Raw genomic sequence first — 27,453 nt, forward strand, 5'->3', positions numbered from 1 at the left:
AACAGTTTAACTGCTTTCTTGGCTTGCACAAAGACATTTCAGCTGCTTTCATCTCTTACTCTTCAGCTGACTCTTCAACTACTTTCAGTGCTTACATACAAACTCACAATTCATCTGCCAACAGGGCTTGAATCTAAATTTGCAAATGCTTTCACTAATTGCCCTTCAACAGACACTTCCATTACGTCCTGCTTTGACTTTAACTGACATTTCAAATTCTGTGTGCTTCATCTTCAACTGCAACTCACATCCAACATGCCACATGCAAATAATTAACTTTAAATATATTTTAACTTGTTTACAGAGTGCAATGTTCAGTCAAAGCAAGCACACTTGCATTTTCTTAAGAGAATGTAGCTTTGTCTTGCTCTAAATGTTATCTTACTACAGGGTCATACTCTCTTTTCCCAGCTTTTTGGCAGACTCTTTATTTTCCAGTGCGACAAACCCCACCTATTTGGCACCAACACGGCCTAAAATAAACCATAGAGAGTATTTAAACCATCTCTGTGACTCAGGTTTGACATGAAGATAAAGCCTTCTCTCCAGGCCCCTTTATTCCCTGAATGCTGACCTTTGGCTGAACGGTATTTCAGCAGCAGTGCGTGGTCAGTACAGACCTCATACTTAATAAGAATTATGAGCAGTGACACAATTATATATCAGCGTAATGTCCAAACCCTGCCATGCTGTGTCTTGCAGCATTATGGACTCATTATAAAATAGCCAACCAGTCCAGGCCACTTGTTTTGACAGAAAGAGGTCCACCACAGTACTGGCACATGTCCTCATGTGTGGCGTCCACCAAGACTAACTGCTCGTGACAGTGCCAGGAGTGTGTGTGTGTGGGTCCGTGTGAGTGCACATTAAGTCTGAGGGGAAGCATGTCTAATGTGGGAGAGAAACAGTGAATCCAAGATGGCCACTAGCCAGCGTCAGTGTTCCCTTCTCAGAGAATTAGCCTGTCAATCCATCCTAATTCCCGAGGACACAGGCTACTCTTAAACACAGGTTGAGTTTAAACTGGAGAGACTGACTCTCTCAACTGTTTTCTCAGGATTGGGTGCAGACAGGCTGGCAGGTCAGGCCACACTGGAGAGCAGAGCCGCTGCACAAATACAACTCTAGGCCAGGGTCAAACTGACACTTAACAGTCTGTGGTTACACTTTTCGCTCAGTTAGTTGCATGTTGTATGTCTCTAGGTAAGCATCCAGAAGAATGTGATTCTCACCCTGCTGGGTGGCGGCTTGGCGGCACTCTCAGAAATACATTTATGTGTGGAGCAGGATTTCTGAGGACGTGCTCAACCAACACTCACAGGATAGCATCATTTTAGATTCTGACTGATTTTCCAGTTGATTTACTATATCATACTAAATATTGTCTGTACTGTGGAAGTACATACTGTATAGTCCTGGTACTATTTGCACTGTAACCAGGGATGTTCAGACAAAAGTCAGCTTGATTCATTTAAAAAAAATAATCTTAATTGGTTTACTATCAAAGCAAGATTTTAAGTTTTAAGGACCATTTATTTTAAGTGGATTTATCAGCGATGGACATCATAGATTTGAGACACTCTGGAAAGAGTGAGTCATGCTGAGTGTTTTTATGATGCCAGTGTGTTCCGATTTGACATTTGCTAAAATTGCATCAATCTCATTCAAAGGATTAAAACACACACTTATACAGATACATTTACACATTTAGCACATTTAGCTTAACTAAGTTATACTAGTTTCACACAGGCTGCAAAGACAGACCTATGATGACACTGAGACCTCCACTGCATGGTACTTTTTCACACTCAAATTTGCTGAAAACCTCTAAAGCCTGTTAAAACCACAGAAATTTACCGTAACTACAGACATACAGAGCATTGAGATCCTGAGCTACGGCCATGACCGACGTAGCTTGTACGGTTACAAGCTCTGTTCTTCAAGACGTGAAGCCTGCCGGCTGACACCAGCTCAGCCGAGCCCTAGTCCTGGCTGAGAGCTGGACTGCTGTTGACACTCGGTTTGAGGGCAAGAGGCCATTCGCATTTGTGTTCTGCCGGCTCATATATCTAACACCTGTTGCTTGGCCCAATTCAACAAGTTCAACTCAAGCACTTATCTCTGGGTGCGCATGTGTTTTTGGAGACACAAGCTTACTACTGTATGTGTAAAAATGTATACAGTTTGTGCTAGCAAGAGGACTCATTACATTACTGCCCTGTTTCCAAAATCCCACTGCCTCTGGATTCAGGGCTGAGTTGTATAATTAGCATGCAAAGAAAAGACACCAAGTTCAAGCAGGGAATATACAACCCTTTTATTCAGTTTAGGCAAAAATAACAAGTGTGAATTTTAAAAGAAAAGGAAATGAAGCTATAAATATAACATTTATAACATAAAACATTGAAAACAATGAATTATTTGCTTCACATTAACCCAGTGATAAAAATCTTAATGTTGTGGTGTCAGATGTCTCAGTTTTATGTTTTGGGATATAATGTAAGCAACTGAAAAATCACCTTCAAAATCACTGAACATTCATAGAGGAACATGCTCTTCAAGTGGCAATGCTGAGTCTAAACCTGTGTCAGTTCATAAGAAAGCTGTCGCCTGTGTGTGGCTCCTACAATATCATTATTTTAGCATTTGTGATTGAAGATAGCGCAAAAAAATCAAAGCGATGACTATATGATATTTCAGAATAACATTCAAGGGACTGGTCCCGGTATGGAGTTAAATCAGACTAAAAGATGTATAAGAATTAAACTGAGAATGGATGCTGCAAGATTCATTGATGAATGAAATTCAACTCATAAAATAAATATGAATGAGACATAACTGATCTATGAGGCCAATGGGTGACGTACATACAGAAGATAGTGGGTGGCTACTGCATTGTTCCAGCCTGTGTAAAGCCAAGCATGGTGAGACTACTGGGAGAGGCAGCAGAAAGCGCTTTCATAGACAGTGAGGAGACACACAGATATACAGAAACAGAAACAGACAGACAGACACTGCTGGGAAGTGTGTATTTACGTATATTAAAAAGGTGCAGTGGTGTGACGCTGTGTGTTTAGGCGCGGTACAGCAAGATCCTTTCAGCACAGTCCTGTCCAACCAAGCTGGCGTACTGTTGCACCTCCGTCTCGTCGTTGGAGCCTTTGCGTTTGCGGGTGTAGGCCGCGTAGGGCATGACGGTCCGTCTGTATAGCACCATAACTCTGCCCACGTCCTTCAGCACCCGAGCATCTCCTGGACACAAACAGGCACACATGAGAACATAATAAGGACCAGCGTAGACACATCAAGCACAATAACCATTGTCCTTATTTTCCCTCTTTCTTATGAGTTAACCTCTGAGTGACTTGGCAAGGAAACACCATTATTCCGAGAAGCTGCTGGAGGAGCAGAGAGCATTTTCCCCCCATAGCCCTAATTCCCCTATGCCCTAAACCTGGAGACACAGTGGTGCGTGTGCAGGCTAGTTAGTTGGCCTTGTTTATGGGGCCTTGCTCCCTGCTGGCTTACCAAACTCGGCATTTCATCAGGTCCTGTGTCATACACTGCCAGCTCCTATTAGACCAGTGAAAACACTGCTAATTTCAAATGTGTGCGTGTTCAGCAGCTAACAATGGTACTCTGGAGAGTCGAATGGAAAAAAAAAAAAGGCTAAAAAATGATGACCCTCACTCTGACACTAAAACTGCTGCCTCCAGGAGTGAGAGCTTGAGCCAGCCCACAGCTGGCGGCAAGAGGACAGGCTAGGGGGTAGCACAGCGGGGAGTATCAACTGAGTCAAGTATAGTGCAAATTATGTGTGAATGCAAGTGGGTCCCAAAATTCAGCGTGAGCACTAATCATCTTCCCACTCCAGTCAGAATTGAGGAGCCCTTTATTTGCTGTCATTCACTGGAACTTCAAGTATCTCATGTCACCCTGTACCCAATGAATGACATTCCAGCTCTAGTTACTCTAATTGCCCTCTTAAAATGCTTTTAGCTCTCTCCTCAGCTTTTAGCTAAGCCCCTAAGGTCGTCTTTTTCAAGTATTCTGCCGTTTCACCGACTGCAAAATGCCTAAGATGTTAAATTAATATCGTGCCTTCTGAAATGCACATCCTCTCCATGCTGTACACACAATGTTTCATCCAATCAATCCTGTGTGGAGCAATCCTGGTCTAGCCTAACTGAGCATATGAAGCATATGAAAATAAACTTCAGGCCAGGCTGTGGAAGTGGAAGTGGAGTGGACTAGCTTGCCATGCCCATGGCGACACATCAGTCAAACAGAAGTGAGTTAGATTTGGTATTAATAGCGCTCGGGGGCTCCACTCGCCCCCCTGACTACACCCATGTGGCTCACAGCTGAGCACCCAGGTGGTACGAGTGATGCGAGCGCACATATTTCTGCCTAAAATGTTCGCCATAGCACTGCCAAATCCCACCTGATCACCTGATCACCTAATCAACGGGGTAAACAAGACAATAGAAAAAAAGCCAAACTGTGATGTAATACCACAAACAAAACTCTCTGGTGCCAGATGTTAAAAGGGATCCCCAGTTTACAGAGCACTCAAACACACTGCACTGGACCGTAGCTATTTATGGATTGGATGTGATCAAAAACGTGTTAAAAGCTTTGCAACTTTTCTGCTCATCATCGCCTATGGTCCCATCAAAGACCCACCAATGGGAGAATTCAAGTAAGCTAGTGATGTGGCTTTAGGTAGATATACAGTAAGAGAATGTCCCAAATATTCATGTCATCTAACTTGCGCAGACTCTACCTGAAAAGCAAGCCAGAGGAAAGAAGAGAGCTGGGTATAAACAGCCCAGAGGCTCCATCGCGCTCACTTCCTCCCCCCACCTCTGCAGAAAGATATTTTTATATTAATTTTTTTTTTTTTACATTTTCAAACCACACTGTGGATTCATGTTTTATTTATTATCCTCATTTCCCTGCTCAGTAATGCCCTAACCACTGTGTCTTTCCCCCTTCTCTAAAAACTGCTGAGTCACATAATTGAAGAATGCTTGATACAAACTTTTAAACTAAATAAATCAGCAGTATGTTAAGTCTCACCATGTGGGCAAATGGGTTTTAAAAGATGTAAACATGTTATGCAACTTCCACATGACCATAATTTTGGTCCATGAAGAATTAATGCGTCCTGATGAGATGAAAGGCAAAATATTCAAACGTCCGATGTTTCCTTAATAACTTAAGCTGTCTTCAGCATTGTCTCTCTGAGCACCATGTGCCTCCTTCATGGTTTTTATCAGTGCGACAGCCCACTTACACAACAGTCACTACACTCAATTGTGTGACACTGGTCTAAAGCACCACTGTCCCCTTGTGAAGCTATTAAGTAGTGAACATTTTACAGACCAAAACGGATAGCAGCATGCAGCTTTAAGATGGTCTATTAACCTCAACAGTAATACAGAGCAGAGACCCTATCTCTCTCTCTTACTCAAGGCAATCCAAACATCCGCTCCTCACATAAACAACTTTCATTTCTTCTTCACTCACTCTGTCCTTCATCGATGCCAGCTCCCCCCCTTCTCATTTTGAGTAGCTCCAGACCCAGTTCCAGTCAGGCCCACCGGACGTTCAGTGACACGCCGCTCTGAGGTCGCAGCTCCTCGGGGTCGAGGGTTCAAGGGTCGGGGGGAAAGAGGAGTGGTGAGGGTCGATCGGGGACTGAGAGGGTCAGAACCCGGGCTAGAGGCCCTGACATCTCGCCACGCTCCTCTCTCTTCCCATCCATCTTGAACATTCAAAACACTTGCTTAACACCGGACGCTGGTCAAAGACAGGCCATCAGGTTATGACCACTTCCTGTGACCCAATGTTGCAAATCCAAAATAGGGCTTACGTTTGAAAAGAAAAAGGCCAAAACGGTGGTGTAGTAAGAAGACTGCTCTTTGACCAGAAGACCTGGGTTCAAGCCCTTGTGTTAGCACGCATCCGACTAGCTCAAAGGAGGACACTGAATCTTTGTAACTGACCGTGAATTTTGACCTCCACGGTAAAGAAAGCAACAAGAGGAATTCCCCAAGATTATAAAGGACATTATCTTTATTATTGTTATTGAAATAAGGAAAAAGTGCAGCAGATCTGGGGGGAAAAACGAAATCCCGTATTATGACACAAGAAAGTGAGAGTAGTGATATCTGTCTCCCCTCCACTCTGAATGGAACATTAGTGCAAGTCAGGCTAAGGAGCAGAAAGCCTGGTGAAGAGCAGAGCAAAGTGGCTCTGACAGTGAGACAAGATATGAAAGTGTGTACTGTAAAAGGTAGAGACAGTGGAGAAGGCAGAAGGCTTGGGGGTAATGGGTGGAGGCTGTCAGGCTAGCACTGTCACCCCCACCTAATGATTTGGAGGCACTTTGCATGGCTGAAAGCACAGATAACGTAGATCTCACAGTCAGTCAGCTTGATGGCGAAGTGAATGTGTCTATTCGGATGAGACACGAAAGAAAGACAAACAGAGTGAGAATATTCTATCTCAGCATTTTAGACATATTACTTAACGCAACTTAGTGTAGTGTGTGTATGCAATATGTGACTTTGTGAGTCTGGGTTGGCGCCTGCCGGACACACTTAAGGTCCGGGGGGTGACTACTTGTGTCACACATTTTTCCAAGTGTTTTGTTTATCCTGCTGTGCGGGCAATGGCCCCACTTCTTTCTCTGTCAAGCAAACACTGATTATAAGCGTGTGAGAGATAGTACATATGTGCTGTGCAGAGTGTGTGTATGTGTCTATGTGTGTGTGTGTGTGTGTGTACATACTGTATGTACATTTGTGAGACGCCACAACGAGGCCCTGGGGCCCTCGATGTGTCAGCAACAGGCATGTAATCAATGTGAGCCTGCTTTGGACAGAGTTGTGTAAACTTTAGATTAGCTGTCTTTACACACCTCATTAGGACAGCTCTTTAACCCGGTCACCCTTACAATCTGAACGCACAACCAACACCCCGATTCTCAATTCTGCTGACTTCCAAAGGAACTTTACTCCCCTATAATCTCAAACATTTTTGTTTATATGGCTACATTAAAACGCTCATATTTACCAAGCTTTAGAACATATGTCTCCCTTTAACCCATTTATTTTATGTACCAAAAACATAACCCTGTTGATAGGGGTATTGATAAAAATGACGGAAGGAGGATTATATATTATGTTGAATATTTGTTGTTAGTCAACAGAACAGAGTGGATAAATAAGGATGTTGTCCATTGAACCAACTACCAACATAGTGAACAATCAGGTCAGAGTGCTAAATGTCTAATCACCCACACCAATCATCACACAGCTCAATAAATGAGACTGCAATAGATAGTTACGTCCACAAAGATACACTGGAAATTCCAAAAACCATTACAAGCTGTCAGGATTTCCCCAGGACTTAAAAACAGACTGCAACATGTCTTTATGTTGGCCAAAAACAAGCCACACATAGACAAACTGCCAATTAGGACTGGGCCACAGGCCTCAACAGTGTGCCATGCTGCCAACCAGACGATGACACAGGGCAGGCTGACCTGGTGACCGACTGACCACTGGCTGTGTTTCTGGAGAGGACAGAAACCTCCACCTCACCACTAGTTTGGCTTCCCAGAGCTTGGCAGCAGACCCGGGACCCTAACCATCAAGACAGCTAGCACTGAAATGTAATGGCACTGGGTTTGGACAGCTAGGCCTGAAATAATGTCCAGACCTGTCCAAGATCAACAGTCCACGCAGGAATGGAGGCACCGCAAGAGCCACAGACATACAAACATTCTCTGGCCACAGTGAAAAGACCACCACTTTGTCCTTAGTAATTTGTGCCTACTCAGGGATTAGTGGTATGATTGACAAGAAAAGGTCAGACCTACCGCTGGCTAAGCTGTTAATGGCAATGTTGTAAATGACCAGCCTACTAATGGTCTTTTAAATGCTCTCATTTCTCCTGGGTGTGGTGCTTTCACCACAGTTAAGTCAACAACAAAAGCTAGCCAGGAAATCAAGAAAATGTGTAGAATCGTCATTTCCTTGAGACATGTGTTAAGATTTGGATTCTTTATAGCTGGTGCCCTTAATGCCCGCAAACCTTACCTCATCGCACAATGTGACCCCTGATATAGGGGACAGAGGAAAGGGCCATCCGTGTCAGAGAGCACTTTGAAGTTCATTATTTGTGTTGGTTTATACCTCTCTGCATGGCACCAAGTCCAAGTATGACCTCATCACAACAAACTCTTGTTGAGCCGTCTCTCCTCATTCATACATCCCTCTTTCCTCCTCCACCTCCCTGTCAGTCTATCTCTCATTTTATTATACTTTCCTCTCTCTTCTAGTGCCAGCATACACCAGCCTCCCTCCCTTTCTTTTCTCATCTCTATAAAATCATTTTTATCACATGCCCCCACCCGTCTCTTATCTATTCTTCTGCTACTCCCTCTCTTACCCTCCATTCGTCAGTCCCAGTCCACTTGACAATCAAATTCTTGTCCTCTCACATCTCCTATTACTGTCCATCAGTGGCTCTTTCCTGTTTGGTGATGCAGATTAATGGGGAAGAGTAAACAGGAGATGGCTGGCACCTGTACAACCACTCAGGTTACAAGCACTTGCAATATCAACAGCATGCGTATGTATGTACGCAGGTTTAAACCTGTGCACAATGCGTACTCACAACAACATCAACATCATCATTCGTCATTCTGAAGCTGAGCAGTGTCAGAACAGCCTGCAGAACCATATGATGCAAGCAATTCCAGTTTGGTTTATGAGGGAGCATTAGGAATTTGACTGCATATTCGCCTAAAAACCACCTAGAGCACAAAAATGCAGAATCAACACAGGAGAGTGAGCAGAGAGAGATTTAAGACATGGGAAAGGGAGACAGAAAATCTATTAGTCTCTGGCTATGCACCTATGCAGAAAATCATTGAAAACTCTCCTTTCAAAACTCTCAAACTCACTTATACACTATTAAACACTCTCCCTGGCCCCCATCTCTCACCCCGCCAGTCCAAGCAATGGGCGTCTGCCAGTCTACCTTCCGCATGCGGTTTATTAATGCTGATATCACTATTCATCTAATGGCCACGTGGTCCTTCCATAATGACAGTGCTGGCTCTCCTCTGATCATGCTGAAGGATCATTGTTGGTGGTGGGGGGCTCCGTTTACCCCTGTTCAGTGACTGCATGCTGCCTTGGAACAAGCCCACAGTTTTCAATACACCATCACAGTGAAACCGGATCAGATGTTAAGACAAGGTTCATGGGTTCATCCAGAACAGAGCGTACCAAGAACTGGAGGATTCAAGACTGAGCTCACAGCGGCAGCTCATTATGTTAGTGATGTTAGAAATGTATGCAACTGTATGGGATAAATGCAGAAAATAGCAGTCTCCTCCAGTTTCAGACATCAAAGGCCCTAAATGGATAATGATAACAGTAGAGTGGAGTGTTGTACCTGCATCAGGATCCTGGTTGAAACGAGCATAGCGGGAGTTCTCCAGCTGGGGTAGGCATCGCTCTATTGGAACCCAGACAAAGGTTTCTGGGCACACGAGGTCTGAAGGCCGGTACTGCCCCTGGAGAATGGAAAAGGGACAGAGAGAAAGAGAGAAAGAGGGTTACACCTCCTGCTAAAACAATTATTATTGTTTTTCGATCAACAGAAAATGTCAACAACCTTGAAAATGAATTTGTTAATTCAGTGTTTTATCCAGGAAAAATGCCAAACATTTGCTTATTACAGCTTCTAGCAACTTTTTTTAATATTGCTATGGATTCAACATCAAGTTTCTTACTGTTCGTTAGACACAGAAAGCAATCTGAAGACATTGATATTTTATAGACTAATTGTTTTACAAAAATTATAGACAAATAAATTAATAATGAAAATAATAATTTATTGCAGCCCTAGGAACACCATTTTCATGCTACGCTAGAGACACTTGGGGGTTAAAGGTTTGAAAAGTTGTACACTGACCTCAGGGTCATCAGGGCTTAGGCCTAGAGTCAAACTCCGCTATGTTAAAGTTCTTTGTTTGAGCCATAGCACTCCTGAGTGTCAGGAGTGCTATGTTGTCTGCAATGTTGAGCAGGAAATGTAAACACACCAGAATATTGTAATGTGTGCTTGTGAAATGGGTACAAGTCTGTATTTGACCTAACATTTTGGATGGAAAGTAAACCAAGCTGAACAAAAACAGCTGCAGGGCAAAAGAAAAAAAATGAGTGAGGGGTCGAATGAACAAAAAAAAGAGGAGGAGAAAGAGACTCCATTATCACAGACCTGTGTTCTATCACATGACTCCAAACAAACACAAACTGCAGAGATAGTTGTGTAAACAAGCAGGCGCCTGCAACAGCCCCGCTGCACCATCTCAACACGCAATAATATTTATAGTTTTTGAGATTAAACTGTAGGACAAAGACTGCACTCCATTTCATGAACGCATGTTTTTATACAAAACTGAGGTCAAAAAGTGATTGATGCTTAAACTTAGAACAAAAAGAAAGAACACAGATGTCATTATGAGCTCAAAATAAGCAAGACAAAGGAAATACCATCCCTGGAATATGCTGTTGCTATACAAGCGCTCTGACCATGACCCATCTGTCAGTGGGCCTGTATGGAAAATATGCTGCCTGTTTTTACATGCACATGGATGCCATGAGAATGAACTACGCTGCTCTGAAAAATGAAAACAGAAGAATTTGGGGGATACTCTCATAGTCAAGCTTTCCCCTCATCTGTAGCCACCCTTTTGCTCCGCCTAACAATTAGGTAAAGAGGCACAGGAGAAAGGCAAAAATCTATCACTAAATTCATATAGTCGTGCAAAAAGTATACAGGGCGAGACTGAGGTATAGGCTGTAAGGGTGGAAAAGAAATTCAGAGCGGAGCAAAAGACACGAACATGCTTTAAGTGCTTCTGCTAACAGATGGATGGAGGTGGAATGTTATGCATCTGTAGCTGCAATGGACACACACATTGATCGGATGCTCTCCGTGTCCCAACAACCTACAACCTTCCACAACTGTCAGCACAGTCAGCATGGCAGTCTCACACTCTGCCTCACCTCTATAGACTCCTTCAACACCGCAGTGGGATGCATCTCTATATGCAACACACACACACACACACACACACACACACACACACACACACACACACACACACACACACACACACACACACACACACACACACACACACACACACACACACACACACACACACACACACACACACACACACACACACACACACACACACACACACACACACACACACACACACACACACACGGAGGCACACATACTTCCCGATATATGCCTGACATTGCACCTCAACTCAGCCTGGATGAGTAGAGGGAGGGTGGAAGGGAGAAACAGAGCAGGGACAGAGGTGTGAATGGAGCCTTTAAAGAGAAAGAGTGAAAGATGCAGAGAAGAAGAATGAAAACATGCACGGACAGATATTTGGATAAGCTATTATCCCATGAAGAAAAGCAGTTGGGTTTTTTCGTGTATTTGTAAAAGAAACAAAACGGATTCCTGATTTCTGAAGGCGGTTGTTTTGTGTCTCCAATCCAAAATGATATATCCAGTCCTTTGCTGTGAAGTTTCGACAGAAAGAGAGGCCTATCGGACCAAAAATAAGAGACAGAGTCTGGTCATGGAACAGGCACAATTCCTCAATTCTCCCCCTGAAAAGAGGAAAGGATGAAGAGAAGGATGAAGGAGTATGAGAGGACACAGCTATTAGTGGTCTGGACAGAGGAGAGAGAATAAAGAAGAGGGGAAAAGAAACGCTTGGTTTGCCACAACCTATCTGTCAGCTTCTTTTCTTTATTGGTCTGAAAGTGAAGGCTGCGCTCACCACTGACTTTCTTTATCTTCTCTCTTTATTTTTTTTCCTCCCCCAGGTTGGCTTGAAGGCCCTGCAATTCACTGCTACCCCTGCGGCTTCCTTGGCTCTCCTTCAGCCCAGTGTTTTCTGCTTTTGTGTCAGCTTGCTCACAATATCAATCTCTTTATCTAACAGTTAACTATACCAACAGAGAATGAAGTAATGGTTTCCTGAAACTTAGATCCTTGAGAGAGGAGACTGATGTGGACAACGTAACTGCCAATCTAATAGTTGGAAGTCTAACGGCCTATTCCCACACATCTATGCTCTTAAGTGGCAGTTAGCTCAGCAAGCGGTCTGTAAAGAGACCAAATGTGAATGTGACTACATGTGAATGGTCAGAAAGCCATGTGACAGTTTTTTGTGCGTGTCCGCATTAGACGGCTACCCGGCCGCCCAGCAGATAACCAGGATGAGGCTTTCCAGACGAAGACCATCTTTCTGGTTTGGTCCTCCTCTCTTCAGCGGCTCTCTACCTCCCTTACTAAATGCTTCAAAGCCTCCCGCACAAACCAATCAGTCTCCATCCCTCCATACTTTCCTCCTTTCTGCACTCACATGTTCAGACGGATACAGAGGTGATGCCGACGACTGACAGCTTCTGAAAGGCTCGTTTAGAGGGACACAGACGGCGGGATGGAAAAAAAAAAAAGAGTGGAGAAAGAAGGAAACATGTACAAACTTCAGCAGACAGACTTGGCTGCCATCAGTGGTGTGAGAAATGAAAAGGAGATAACAGGGAGACGGGGAGGGACGAGAGAAAATTGGGTGCAGATGAGTAGAAGGATGGTATTTAACGTCACAGAGACATGGACTGAGGCAAGCTGATGGAAGTGATAGGAGCAGCCTGAGTGCCAAGACGGTGGGGCTGAAGAGGAAGGGCTTGGGAAGAGACAGAAATGGGTGAGGTGGAGACGAGAGAAAAAACAGACAGAAATAAAGAGCTGCATTCAATACTAGCCACATAAAGGGGCAGAAGCTTTACACAAACTGTACATTTACAAGTGAGAGAATGCAATCAACATTTAAATCTACGGTTTTGCTGTGCGTTTGTTAATTAATGTGCAGGGGTCACTGTTTATACGGAAGCAATCTTCTACAGTGCAGGCTTCCCAATGAACTGAACTTTAACAAGACAGAGGGGAAAATTACTCATTTGAATAACAAGCTGCCCCAGTGTAAACAATTACACAACCTCAATCATCAGAAGTAAATAAACACACATCTCCACAGGGCTTGACATGCAGTTACACAATACTTTGCGGATCTATTATCAATCCGAGCCCCTCGGTGACACAGCATCACTCATTCTTTTCAGGCCACACAGACTTTACACACATACAGATAGCAGGGGCCCTGCTGTCAGAGGGAACTTTATTGGCAAGTCATCGACTCAAACACACAACTGTCACCTTGTTCCCTTCCTTCATTGTGAACCCTTTCCCCCACATTTCTGCCTTGTTTTCTCACACACCTCAAGACAGGGAGTGATGCCCCGGGCCCATACCTATGATTTATATGAAAAGCAATTAATCAGACACATAAATCGAGAGCTTCACTGCAGCCAAGGAATCCTCATGAAAACCTACACCTCTTTTGCCTTCTGCTTCTTTTCCTCCTCCCTGTCTGACTATGAGTTTGGTATGTGTTGAGACAGCTTTCATTAACTGAGAGACAAAAGTGCCTTTCACATCTCCAGATTAAAAAACACCAATACCCATCAAATTTTAATTCTGACTCAGCTTACTACCAGTTAAATCGTTTTTTTCATGCCAGTCTTTATCAGAACACATCCTTGAGAGCAAAGGAAATGGTCTTTACGCTTTTGGCAACAATGCGAGTAGTACTAACCCACCATTGCTATATTGACAAATTCATGGATCAGTGCAGAGAAATACATATTATAATTTTTCTCTAGTTTCAGCTTCTCAAATGAGAGGATTTGCTGCTTTTCTGTTATATATCATTGTAAATTGAATATCTTTGGATTTTAGAAGACAAAAAGTCATTTGACATTAACTTGGGTTTTAAGAAATTCTGTTTAGCATTTTTCACTATATCCTGACATTAAATAGACCAAGCAATTAATAAATAAAATGAGAAAATAAAACATGTATGAAGTGCTGTGACCAGCACAATTAGTATGACTTTAAATAACCTTTAAAGTCATAGACTTATCTTACATGTCCTTATTCTTAACCTTAATCATTGTCACTTTTATGACATGACTTGTATTACTCCCAATATTATAAAATGCACCAATTTGCTAATATGAGGGAGATATAAGATACTATCACATGTTGCATTAGAGGGAGAATTTTTGTGATGAGATCACTCATTATTTGGCAGCCGCACAGCAGTCTCATGGTACAAAGTGATCCTCTTTCAGGCTTTATGGAGGAAAGACCAGGACGTGGACTTGGTGTCCTAGTAAGAGGGTTTCCCTGTCTCCATCTGCATTACTTTACACCACATCTGCTGCTGATTTCCTTCAGTTGAGTTTACACCCACCCTACCCCTAGCTGAGGTGTCCCTTTATGTATGTGTGCATAAGTCAGGCACTGTGCAGAATGTCTGAATGCAGTCTCAGTGAGTCTATTCTTGATAACAGTATCAGTGCAGTGCAAATCTTTACAGGAAAGAACATTAAGTTATACAGTAATCTGCTGGTCAACTGAACACCTACTTCAGCATGAGACAGAGTGGCTCCAAGAGTGTGATGTAAGGCTGGTCGCAGAATAGATGAGGTCACTAATGTTAGACCTTGCTCTGTTTGTCTCTGGCAGAAGATATATTATCCAAAAATAACATGCAGTACAAAAAGGAGTCTGTTTTATAGCATAAGAGGTTGAGCACGAGCACAATAGTGAATGGGATATTATGTCAGGATTACGCATTTGTCAAGCACTCTCAGTATAACATGACGTTTGACCCAAGCAAGACAAATATGGTCACCATGTCACATTTGTAGTCTCTTCGCAGTACGTTATTCAGCTGCTTGTCAGACAGGACAAGCCTGAATTCGGAGGTGCACAAAGAGGCCTAGTGTGACCCAGAGCCAAGCAGACCTAACCAAGGCTAGCTCGGGCCAACACTCTGACCCGGGGTCACATTGAGCCAATCTCAAGTCAAAAAGCAATAAACAGAGGCCCTGATCCCTACATCCGCACTCTCTCTCAAACACACAGCTCTCACAATACACCTCGTCTATCGCCTGTTGAAACACATACATTCTGCCCAGGCAAAAGGACATGGCCAGGGGGCCTCTAGCTGCTGATGGACACACGTAAACAGCGCAGCTCACACAAACACACACGCAGCTAGACAAATAACACCAATGAAGCAGGCTGGACAGAGGGACAGCACCAGTGAAAGACATGTCCAAACAAGCTGTGTCTCAGAATAACGGCCCCACGCAGATGCACTTTCACCACAGTCTGTGACAATATGTACATATAGATTTGTGTGTGTGTTGAGGTCTGTGTGTGAGTGCCCCGAACATGTCTGGGGTCTGCCTTTGGGGAGATTTACGCTAACTGCTGCTGTTTAAACACTCGGGGCCCACCAAGGCCTTTTCACCGTACTCAACACATTACCACAGGACGACCTTCAAATAAAGCATCGAGGCCCGTAAGTCTCCCCTTGGGCCCCTAGACGACCCGCACAATCCCCCTCCACCCACACCACTCTGTCCCAGCACTCCCTCGCCTGGCTATGCGTCACGGCTCCACGGATGACAGGTTAATGAGGAGAAAATATTTTTACAGGATCGCATTTCGACGGAGCCCTGAGAACCAATGGCTGCGCTTTTATGGGCATCAGCTCGCAGACTGGGTACTTTTATCTCTTTATCTCCTCTAGTCTTTATGGGCAGGCGAGCTGTTACGCCTGTCTGACACAGACCACAGCTTACTGACTTGCAGTCAAAGCCGCAGCCCCTAATCTTGGTCTTAAAACCCCACCTCAGACTTCTAACTGCAAGTCCAAACCCGAGGCCTTCCACCCACATTCTGAATAAATGTGTGCATTTATGAAGCTCATTCTGTCCAGTAGTGCTTACCAAAGATCTGAATGCATTCGCTCGCCAAAAAGAAACCAGGCGTTTCAGACAAAGTGGCGCAGCTGCAGCAGGTTTGAAAATAAATAGTAGTGAAGTTAATGGCAAGGCAAACACCTCAGGCCGGCAGCTAGGGAGCTCTGGATCTGCTCAGCATGACACCAACTCCAAACTCTCATTTCTGCCCTTGTGACCTTCACACCATCCCCTTGCTCCTACCCTCCTGCCACCCGTAACCCCCCAAAACTTCGTCCTTCCACACACAGTGACACACACAAGACTGAATCGTCTGACCTGACCCCTTGAACTCTGCTCCCTCAGACCCCTCACCCTGTCAGCGCTCCTCCTAGGGGGTGCCAAGCGGTGGCTGCCCCAGACTGTGCTCTAGGCTGTTAATGATTTGTTAAAAACACAACTGTGGCAGGGCACAAGGGGAATAAAAGAGAGAGATGATGAGGCATAAAAGAGAAGAGAAATTATCAAAAACTTTAAACAAATGTTTCTGCAGAGAGGTGCACTGTTGGTGGTCTCCTGTCGAGCTAAATCAAACAAAACTGTTTCTGTCAGAAAGGCTCCAATTCAAGACAGGGGGAGGGGGGAGAGCTGGAAGGCAACAAAAGGGGTATGCTTATGCTTATAAATTTCACAGAGTGGGTGAAAATGGGCCTGGTTGGGTTTGATCTTATTTTGATGGGCGGAGGTTTTGTAACATGAGGATTGTTGGAAGGATATGCTCCTGGCATAGTAGAAAAATACCTTTAAAAACCAACCGAATATTGCTTCATCTAAGGAAAATAACACAGTGAAAAGAAAAGAAACTATTATGGTAAACATGTGAGAATGACCCTCAGTTTCAACATGGAACACTGCACTCACGACTACGGTAACTTTATACCCCCTCTATTCGAGCCGTCATGACTTGGTGCACCTTAGCATGCAGATATGACAATTGGAGAAACAGGATCCTCACCACTGTAAAAATACATACCACTCCTGACTGCAAGCCCAGTGAGAACATTAGGCTAAATTATCTCCGAATGAAATCAGTTGAAAGTTTGCTCAGTCTGACCCGTTCTCTCTCTATCAATCTTTCATCCCAACCAGCATGGTGGCTGGATTCTTTAAACAGTTGCTGAAAGAAGAGCGGAAACAAAAAATAGGGACAGAAGGAGAAAAGGGTACTGCTGCACTGTGCCTGGACCTGCGTAAACCCACAGTTCTACACAAACACCGCTGTTCACTGTAAAGCTCTTCAATACAACTCATCAAAATCTCTCAAAGGGTTATAAAGTTTATGTCAAAACATAAACAAAAATACATAGGAAAAGAATGCCCTGATGAACAAATCTAAAGAAAAAAAAGCTGTGTACTGTAGCATGGTACACAGGGATGGGGGGCCTCTGTGGGAAACACCCACCTCTAGATGCCTCAGACTCATTCACGGTCACTCTAAATGTGCCCAGATGTACAACAAGTGACGTGCAGAATGTGAGGTCACACACATACACATTGCATACTGTCTGAATGGGCCCCTTGAGTGAAAATAACATGCATGCAGAGTCCTGATAGCTGTGGCTCGGAGCCTTTAAGCATGTCAAAACCTGCAACTGCGTACCTGCTTGGAGACGAGAGAGACTGTTTGAGGGGGAGATTCATTACATTAATATATACTGCTGGTTATTGATGGCACTACAATGATTCAGAAATTAGTGTTGTATTTTTTTTCAGGACTGATTTGATGGAACTGAAATCAAATCAGTGCAGAAAATGAATTAAGAGTATGAGAGACCTTTACTATTAATCACTATTCAACGTGAAAAAACAACAACAACTTGTGTGCCGGTGTGTATTTGTGCGTCCTGAGAAAATAATGTCCCATGTACACGCCTGAGCTGGGAGGCACTTTGTCATGTTTAATTGATGTCATGAGAACTAAGCTCGTGCAGCAGGTGACAGAAAAGCCTGAAGGCACACACTAACTGAAACCAACATCAGATTCTTTCGTATCCTAGCACAGACTCTTCCCCACAGTGGCTGACACCTGGATGGATTAATTTCAATTCAAAAGTTTTGGCGAAGTGGAAAACTGCTGTCCGTTGCTAGAGAACTGACCGCTGTTTGTTGTTTGTGGGCGAGGAGGAGTTGGGTTGAAAGGGAAACGGAGGTGCAGCTGCCGCAAAAGGGCTCTTTAAAAGTCAGTGAAGTACCGCCGGGAAACGAATAATCCTTTTCATCTTGCCTCCTTTTCTCATTTGGCACACATTTTGTCACTCCTTTTTTTTTCTCTCCATCTGTCCTCTTCCTCCTCCTTTCACTCATTTTGCTCACTCCTTCTTTCTTCTTCTCTGTGGAAAATTTAATGGTTTCCTGGGCTCAGAGTGAGACATTCTTTCACAGTGAACAATAATAACAAGAGTAAGAGCCACTTCATGTAACTCTCTCACTCCTTAACCAACAGGGTACAACTGGGTATTCTGTCTGTGTGTGTGTGTGTGTGTGTGTGTGTGTGTGTGTGTGTGTGTGTGTGTATTCTGCAAGTGTGTGTGTGTATGTGCACGTATGCCACACTTGAAAAGTGCTTGATCTGCTAAGACCAGGTACTGCAGATTGGTAAAGCCAAGTGGGTGACCGCCTCGTTTGTTATCATCAAAGTCTGCTTATTCAGTACTTAAAAATAAACCGACATGGACAAGTGCTCGTACATACACACACTTCTGCAAAGAAATGGAAAATCGCTACAACGTGGCACAGATCTTTTACTCCTTGTTCTGTCCAAAAATAAAAAGTGGAAATTCATCAAATAAAAGCTAATGAAACTCTGAGTAGATTTTGTAATCTGCCGAAGCTGGATGGTGGAGTTATTGGAGGACAAGAGGAATAAAATATGGTGAGAAAAACGTGCGGGTTGAAGTGCAGGGTAAGGCATGTGAATTTAACAGATAAACATGCTAACTAAGGTCATGTCAAGAGTTGAACTCAGCCTCAGGTACTAAAAGAAAATGTATAAACTATGCTTGCATCTGCATCAATGTGTTGATGGTGCCAGAATCTAACAGAGCATGCAGTGACAGGCTTTTTGTTAGGGAAGGCTGCAGTACTTGGATGTACACTTCTAGTGTTTGCTCATATTTGACCACAATCAATCCAAACAAGCTACAAATATGCTGCATGACTTTCCGCGCTAATATCAACAAGCCAGAGAATCTAGCTCTCTAAGCCAGAAAGTCTCAGTTACTCTGTCTCAAGTCACAAGAGCGGTTCATTCAGATGACTTTTAGCTGCACATGAGAGGCAATGTGAAAAAAAGAAGAGTGGCAGAAGGGCCAGGACCTTTGGTCTCATTTAGCCTCCAACAGCTTCACCTTCTGCTCTCTACAGCTCAACATCAGAGGGCCGGGGAGGGCCAGGGAGGGCCAAAGGACCAGGGACAGGAGCCAGGGGCAGGATGTCACGTCTAACCCTGAACCCACCAGCCAAACCAGCAAGGCTCTGTGGGACACTGCGTCCCAGCTTTGAGAACAAAGGAGAGGGTCTGACACTGGCCAGGCAGCCCCCTGTTACTGGCTGGACTCCAAGTCTTCTCGGACCCTTTAAGGCTGCTCTGCAGGACCATGTCCAGGCTTTGGCACTGCTAAGAAGTTTTTAAACCCATCACACATGGAGCTGTTCCCCTGGCCATGCAGAGATGTGACCTGGCAGTAAGGACTTTCCTCCCAACTCAGAACTAAAGAATACTGTACTGTCGGTCCCCTCTTACGCTGCAGCTGTACACTGCCAGATCCTTAACACAACATGCAGCAGGAGGATATGAGGGGACAGCACAGACAAAAGAACAGCTCAGGTAGAGGCTTAAGAAAGTGTTACCTTACTACTAGTTTTTAAAACTCTCTATGAACGACAATGAACACTATAGAGTCACCATAAAAAGCCTTTTACAATGCTGCTGGAGTCAGTTAGATAAACAATGCAATTCTATTGCTCCTCAGGGAATGAGAGTACCGTATGAACAATCGTGTGAAATTCCACAGAAACAAAACTGGTTTTAGATAGATGGATGTTTTTAGTATTCCTCTCAGCATGTGGAGCTGAGTAAGGCAATCAAAACATTGAGTTAAATTCAGGCCCTGTCCACCACATTAACGTAGATAAATGTGAATCACAGTGCTCAAGCTTAAAGTCTTTTCAGACTGTTCTCTAAAACCCTCAATTTCTAATGCAATCAATGTTGGTAAACAACAACATTCATTGCTGCCACCATTTGGTGAGGATAGTGGCATTAATGATCATGACAAGGAAAATCATGGCTGGGCACTTAACACCCTTACTAACCACAGACGTATAGTGTACTGGTTTAATTGCGAGTCATAAAGGCAACAGCCTGCCATACTGATCCTCCTAATCAAATCATTATTTTTATTCAAGCAGTTGCTGACAGCAGAAACACAAAAACACATTGATGACAACAGGTGACAGTTAGCCCTGCTGAATGAGGTATGTCGGCAGTGTTTGTGAGGAGTTTACAAGCTGACTATTACACATCAGTCCTTTTAATATTGTCGTTATGTTATTTAGGTACTTTCTTATTTGTCCAAATCTTCAAATATTTCCAAAATGCTAAGATTCTGGCTGTGAAAAAGCTCCCTTTTAGCGTGCACAGAAGGCCCACATGGGAGGGCAGAAATGTATTTTTAAATATATCCAAGTTAGCTTGAATGAGGTCTCAGAAAGTGATGGGTACAGAGAGTTCCCTGAAGAAGTGGCATGGGGAAAGGAGGGGGTATATGGGTAAAATAGGGAGAGAGGGAGTGGTGTTCAAGGGGTTTGAGTGGTGTCCAGCAGGGTTCAAGAGCTGGTGTTTTGGTCCTTAAAGAGGCAAGCAGCAGGACTGAGATCTAGCAACCAGTAAACCTCCAACACAATAACAGTGGAGTTTAGAGGCTCCCCATCTTAGCGACATGAACAATTCCACAGTATGTCTGTGCATTAATGAACTACTTGGGCTCATATGCAAATCAGACAATGGAGCGAGATACTGTGCATGTGCTGAGAGTGTGTTTGAGCGCGAGTGTGTTTCTGTGGGAGTGTGAGAGCCCAAAGGTGGGAACTGGGCAACCTTCTCACCCTTGTTCTGTGTTCCTCCCCAAGGGTAAAATAGGAAAAAGTGGGGAGATTGTGAACAAGACACTGCAATGGCAAACAGATATGGGGGTTGGGGGAGTAAATACCACTGCAGGGGGGGTTCGGTGCTGTGGTAACAGCGTTCTCAGACAAACAGCGTGATCAAGATTCAACACACAGACACATAAACAGAACAAACACACTCTCACATGCATTCCATACACAGAGAAAATGGGCAAAGCCCTATGCAAACCACAAAACAAGATGTAAATGGATAAAAAGATGTGGCACTTTGCCATAATCCCCAACAAGACATCAGTCTCCCATGGACAAGAACAAGCTCTGGGAACATCTGAATGAAATGACAGAGAAATAGAGGAATTAGTAGATGAATGAGAGAAAGAAGAGATGAATGGTAAATCTTGGCCAAACTAATGGACTTGGAAAGGCTGCTTTCTTTCACCATCCTCCTGACGCTATAGATCTTAAAGCAGTGTTTGATGTGAATGTGAACATATTTGTGAGCAGTTGCTGCTGTGTGCATGTGTGTGCATATACATTATGCATTTGTGTAAATGTTTTCACGGTGCACCAACTGCACTTGTGTAAAAATCTGCATATATCTGTGCATGTGTGTCGCACACATCTTGCTGCTGAGTTACAGTTACTGTCACCAGTGTGACCTTTCTCTCAACCTTTAATGTCTTCAGCAGCCTCGTCCTCTCTTCCTTGCCTGTACCTCCCTTCTGTCCCTGTTTTTTTCTCTCAAACTCTCCATCTATGTCTGTATTTATGAATCAGCTGTTTAGGCTTAATAACTTTTCCATGTGCATTTGAGTGTATAATGCATTTGAATGTTCATGTTATCTTGATGGCAACAAAGGATCTGTGACAAATCTGATGTGGGTCCTGAAGCTGGATAGACTTATGAACAGCAAAATTCAAACTGTAATACATGAAAAAGTAAAGAAGGTGCCAGGATTCAAGTGGAAATTAGAGAGAAAAGCACATAGGTAGGCCCCTGTTGAGGTCTTTGCACCTATAATAACAGAAGTACAGGAGTAAAAAGAGGGGGGCTGGTCTTCCTCTTCCTTTATAAGCAGGCAGTTGGGACATTCAGTGCCTCTCAGGAAGATAGAAACCTACATTATGCAAAAGCAATCAGAGGAGCAAACCACTTTGGTCACTGGCCTGAGAGGTGAGTAGCAGTTAAGGGAGGAGGGGGAAAGACGGAGAGAGAGAGAGAGAGAGAGGTGTAAATAGTGTAGCAGGAGAGATCAGCACACATCTTGAAATTGACACTGCCACATCATCCTGATGTCCCCATAAAACAGTTGAACTTTACTGCTTTACCGTCTGTCCTCCACACATAATAACGGTACTGTACAGGGCAGAGAGATGCTGTGGGACTGAGGCTCAGTATGAAACATTAAAACACCAAACAGGTAGAGCAGAAACATTTGTCTCATGCGAAATGGGCTTGCACATCAAAATGTTAGTCATATATCATTGTGGCATTTTGGGGAGCAGGGCAAAAAATTCACACTTTAAGTGAAATATAATAAACAAATAATGAAAACACAACATCACTGAGCTGAATGCTGTGTATCCATTAAAACTGGTTATCATTACTGAAGGTTTACAAAAATTGGACAATCTAGGACAAACTAGGACAATCCAGTATTGCAACAGTCCCTCGCCGTTGCCAAACAGTTTCAATATTAAAATATAATGTTTTACCATGTAAACATTTTTGCATTTGAGTCATTACATTTTCTATATATGGAGATTCTGTTCATACAAAGGTGAAAAACATGAGAAACGTGTTGTTCATTTCAATGTGAAACAACGCATACCTTATACCGCATCTTGGGACAGGAGTGAATGTAAAAGCCCAGGTAGTAGTAGGACAGCTTGGGGGATTGTTTCTGCAGCTGCCTGGTGAAAGCGATCTCCCTGTAGCAGGAAACACAGACACACCTTTTCAGAGAGGTAAGGAAACGCTCGGGCTTCATGCTTTTAGAAACAGCACATACGCATGCAGTTTGGTGTTACTGCTTCTTACAATGATGCTCACTCCAGCACGACTTTTTCAGCTGATCCTGGGTGGAGATGCTGCACTGCAGTGCGCGGTGTTCTCAATTTCAGATGGTACAATCAGACTGTAATCATGTTTGATGCTACACAGTGATGTGGGCGTCAATTAAATCCATCAAAATATTGAGTACTTTATTGAGTATGAATAATTAGATTAATTAACACTATAATACCTATTAAGTATTATAATGCAAATATACAGCACCTACCTTAAAATTTGTTTTTCTTACAGGTTTGTATATCTAGAGCATATAAATAGGGCATTAAGAAATAAAATTGGTACAAGCTGCTCTGACTAGAGCAGTGCCTTAGCTGAGGAAGTAAACACCCACACTCAGAAAGGAAGCTTTTCTTGGTCTCATTTCATTACACAAAAACAAGTGCCTTCTCTCTATCGGCATTGAGTCCTCGAGCAGAAAAGAAGGTGGTGAAAAAAGAGGGAGAGAGCGTGTAAAATAAAGATTTAGAACTTGGAAGATTTATACTGCTTCTTCAAATACAGTAAATGTCTTGCCTGCTTTATTTTTCCCCAATAGTTTCTTCCTTAATTGCATCCTTTTTCTAAAAGCCTATTTTCCCCTTTCCCTCTGCCGTTTCCTTCACTATTCCATAACTAAATTCCAGCTCCTCTTTCTTCTCCCTTTTTGTTTCTCTCTTCCTTCCACCCTCTGTGTTTCACCCGCTTAAATGAAGGGGGAGAATTCCCTTTCTTACAATACTTAAAAGAGAGAGAAAGAGGCCTTAAAATAAAATAGATGCACTGAAAAATAAGACATGGGACAAAGCAGGCCAAGCCAGGGAGGGAGGGGGGGCAGGGAGAGAGAGAGCAGGAGGAGAATATAAAAGAGGAGGGTCAAGAAAGAGAAAGGGAGGGAGAAGAGAAGCAGCTAGAGCGAGGTGCTAGAAGGTCACCCGCTTGCTGCCAGGTTCCTGGGTTCCCATCCCCTCTCCACAAAAGCACCCGGCAGGCCTGAATTGGGGGAGGGGGGTCAAGAGAGGCGAGGGGCCCATTCACAAAAAGCCCTGCACCCCCCCAACCCTTCACTTGAGGCCTTCACACCCCCACCTCCACCCCATGGCAGCAGCTTGAGTCCGCCATTATCCCCTCTTCAACCATCTGACACTCCAGCACAAGCCAATTATCAAGCCCTATGCTCCTGCACAGCTTCTCTCATACTGATGTGCATACACACACACACTCAGACACAAAGGGTCCATAATAGTGCATGCCATGAGGTGCTGACTGCAGCCTCGCATGCATGCGGAAACATTTCATTACCAAACACTGCAATAATAGTGTTGATTAGCCAGATGTAAAATGCAGACTGAGCTACTAGTGATGAAATGAGGAAATGAGCGAGGAAATTAACCTGAAATCACACAGTATGAACAATATATGTACTGTATATATGTATATAAAAAACAAGGGATGTCCCAAACCGGTCTGCAGCCCTTTTTGATTTATCAGTGTTATTAATGTGAAGGCTGATCTATTTCCAATCTCTCAGTTGTTCTGTCTCTTTGGACCTACATTTTGCAGGTGCAACACACCTCTAAAGTATGGCTTTTCATTCTGCATTACTTTCCTTAAAAATGATACACGACACTACAGGACAAATAAAAAACATGATTTTTAAATTTGAAAGTTGTAATGCAGATTACATTTATTACAAAAGCCATCCAACATCTAAATAGTTCTACTTATCTTAATGTTCTGCCACTTTATTACATAGAGAAGAAATATACATGTGTATTAAAAAAATTTATTAGATGCTGTTTCAGCGAATACTGGACTTGGATCAAGATCAGGGCCAACACAACATAATCAGGACATCCCTATAAGAAAGTGATCCAGGTTGGACACCAGCTGTGTTTCCTACACACAGTGCCTCAGGCACCTCATTATATGCCTCTTTACTTCTCCTCCTCCTCCTTCTGTGCTCAGGGCCCGTGGCAAAAAAGAGCTACACTCCGGCAAGATATTTCTCAACATCCCCCTCTCCTGTTTCTACTGCTGAATCACATGTATACACACATACTAACATACAGAAGACCAACATACACACCATGCTGTTTTTTTTGTACCTTTGTTATGCCTAACATCCACATTTAACTACAAATGTAAAGTGAATCCAAACTCTACACCTGTTTTCCTAGATGATGACAGGGGTCCAACAAATCAAGGTTCCCACTGAATTACTTCAAATTCCAAAACTTTTCCTTGGCTTTCCATAACCTTTCCATTACTTTTTTGTTACTAGGAAAAAGCCAGTTTTAAAGGTTTTAAAGTGTGTGTGTGGGGGCGTGTGTGTACATGCATTCTGTACAGTAAGTTTTGGACAGAGTCAGCCAGGCCAAGCAGACTAGGGAGTGTCCAGACCTGATCAAAGGCCTGGGCTCTGGTGTCTGTAAACAAGCGGGAGGATTTTAGTCCCGCTGGCTCCCTCCTCCAAGGCCTCCTCCACACACCGAGCACTCTGTGTTACTCTTGGAGCCAGACTCTTAAAATAATAAGTGATGGGTGTCTTATGATGACCAGGGTGTTCCCTCTATATGAGCAGAGCCTGTCTGTCCTAACTGCAGGGCTGACTTTAAACACACACACACACACATACTAACACCTGTACACACCAACTTTGAAGCCCAGATCACCCAGTCTCCCACATCTGTGCAGAAATATTTTAAAAAGCCTTTCTCACATTATTGGGTTACATTTTACAGGAAACTCCAGATATGTGCGCCTGTAGTGTATGTCTGTTCTCTTATTTCATCTTGGCAGAGAGAACTGTCGTCAGCTGAACCACAAACGGAGCACTGCCTCAACCAATCAAGTGCGAAAAAAGAGGTGCTTTTCCCAACCTACAGCATTATGGAACTTAAAGTATACTGTTCTAAGGAAAGATAAAAATTTGGGAGGAGCCGGAGAAATCAAGAGTCAGGGAGTGAGCAGGTTAAGAGGAGGACATAGGAGGGAATGAAAAGGGAGGAAGAATAAAAGACAGAACAAAGAAGGGAATGGTCACCAATGAGAGGCAGAGCAATTCCTCGTCCATTTAAAAGAAACAGTATAGTTACTGACAATAATGTGGATGCTGCCCAAGTTTTACTTCCCTCAACATTACAATTTGCATTTTGTATTAACCCAATGTTACGAGTTACATTTGAAGGGGAAATTATTTTTTAATAGCAAACTGCAGCATATTTTTTGTGACTTCTTTCTTTCTTTCTTTCTTTCTTTCTTTGTCTTCTTTATGAAATATGGTCCTGATTTTATGAAACATGAGCACTGACATTATCCCCGATATCCCTACGGGGGTACCAATCATTCCCGCTATTGTCTAATATGTTTACGACAATTGTAAGTCGGATTTCAAAACAACAGAAAAGGGATGACGTGGCTGGTGTAAGTCGTAGCAACCGACCTGAGAGCAGAGTAGGAGCCCAGAGACAGTGAGGCAAAGTCTGGGTGGTAGTACAGGTAGACAGAGGACACACAGGTAGGCAGGATGTCGATCACCCCCACCGCCACGATGCGCCCGTCCAGCCAGTATTGCTGGTGGAAGGAGCCGTAGCCCACCTCGGGCCCATCTGGAGAAAATTCAGCCTGGGGAGTGGAAAAGGGAGAAAAACAGTAAGAGAAGGTGGTCACTGGTCAAAACAATCGCAATCCTCTTGTGTGCAATACAGTTTGTATGTAAAATATATAAATCACAGTGGAACAAGAATGTGGTATTTAATAGGACTGTTTTTACTTTCTTGCACAGATCTACTTTCTCTGTCTTACACACACACACACCTGTATGATGGTGTATTATAAGCCAGGCTTTTCCCTGCCAGGCCTCACGCATTATGTGTGGGGGTGTACAGTAGCCTCACGTTCAGCTCGCTAATGGCTCCCAAATGTGGAGTGAGAGCAGGAGCTCAGAGTTGGCGGGGTGGGGGGAGCTGGCCACAGAAACACTCCAGGAGAGGACTTTTTAATAAAAGACCCTGCATGAGCAAAATCCATTTCACCAGGCAGTGGTGGACTGTTGCCAAGCTTTCTCCTATATGTCTGTGTCTGCTCTCTCCATGTGGCATGAAAGAATGTGGGTGTGGGTGTACACCCGCGTGCTCGAGTCTACCCCATTAATAAAACAGTTAAGTGTTTGACACACATTGCGTTTCTCATAGGGATCCACATGCTGGGTTTTTCAATCAAGTCACTTGACCGCTTTTCTCACAGAGGCTTAAGACTAGAGGCTTGGGGTTA

The 27,453-nt window shown here is 43.6% G+C and overlaps 1 protein-coding gene and 1 long non-coding RNA gene across 5 annotated transcripts in view; both read right to left on the reverse strand.

Moving 5' to 3' along the window:
• Positions 1–2,292: 2,292 nt before the first annotated feature.
• LOC127377352 (arginyl-tRNA--protein transferase 1) overlaps positions 2,293–27,453 on the reverse strand; it is a 49,526-nt gene continuing 24,365 nt past the window's right edge. For all 4 annotated transcript variants that reach the window (XM_051425168.1, XM_051425160.1, XM_051425176.1 and 1 more), the window contains 4 exons: positions 26,624–26,805; positions 22,961–23,060; positions 9,478–9,598; positions 2,293–3,252 (listed from right to left, as the gene is read on the reverse strand). In XM_051425168.1, coding sequence (XP_051281128.1) covers positions 3,074–3,252; positions 9,478–9,598; positions 22,961–23,060; positions 26,624–26,805 — 582 coding nt within the window. In that variant the 3' untranslated portion in view covers positions 2,293–3,073. The remainder of the gene's footprint in view (positions 3,253–9,477; positions 9,599–22,960; positions 23,061–26,623; positions 26,806–27,453) is intronic.
• LOC127377377 (uncharacterized) lies at positions 4,038–9,471 on the reverse strand. The gene is made up of 2 exons (XR_007887674.1): positions 8,692–9,471; positions 4,038–8,547 (listed from the first exon to the last, which is right to left on the reverse strand). It is a non-coding gene; the product is annotated as an uncharacterized LOC127377377 (long non-coding RNA).

Source organism: Dicentrarchus labrax, unplaced genomic scaffold (genome assembly GCF_905237075.1).
Source record: "Dicentrarchus labrax unplaced genomic scaffold, dlabrax2021, whole genome shotgun sequence".
NCBI classification, from domain to species: Eukaryota; Metazoa; Chordata; class Actinopteri; family Moronidae; genus Dicentrarchus; species Dicentrarchus labrax.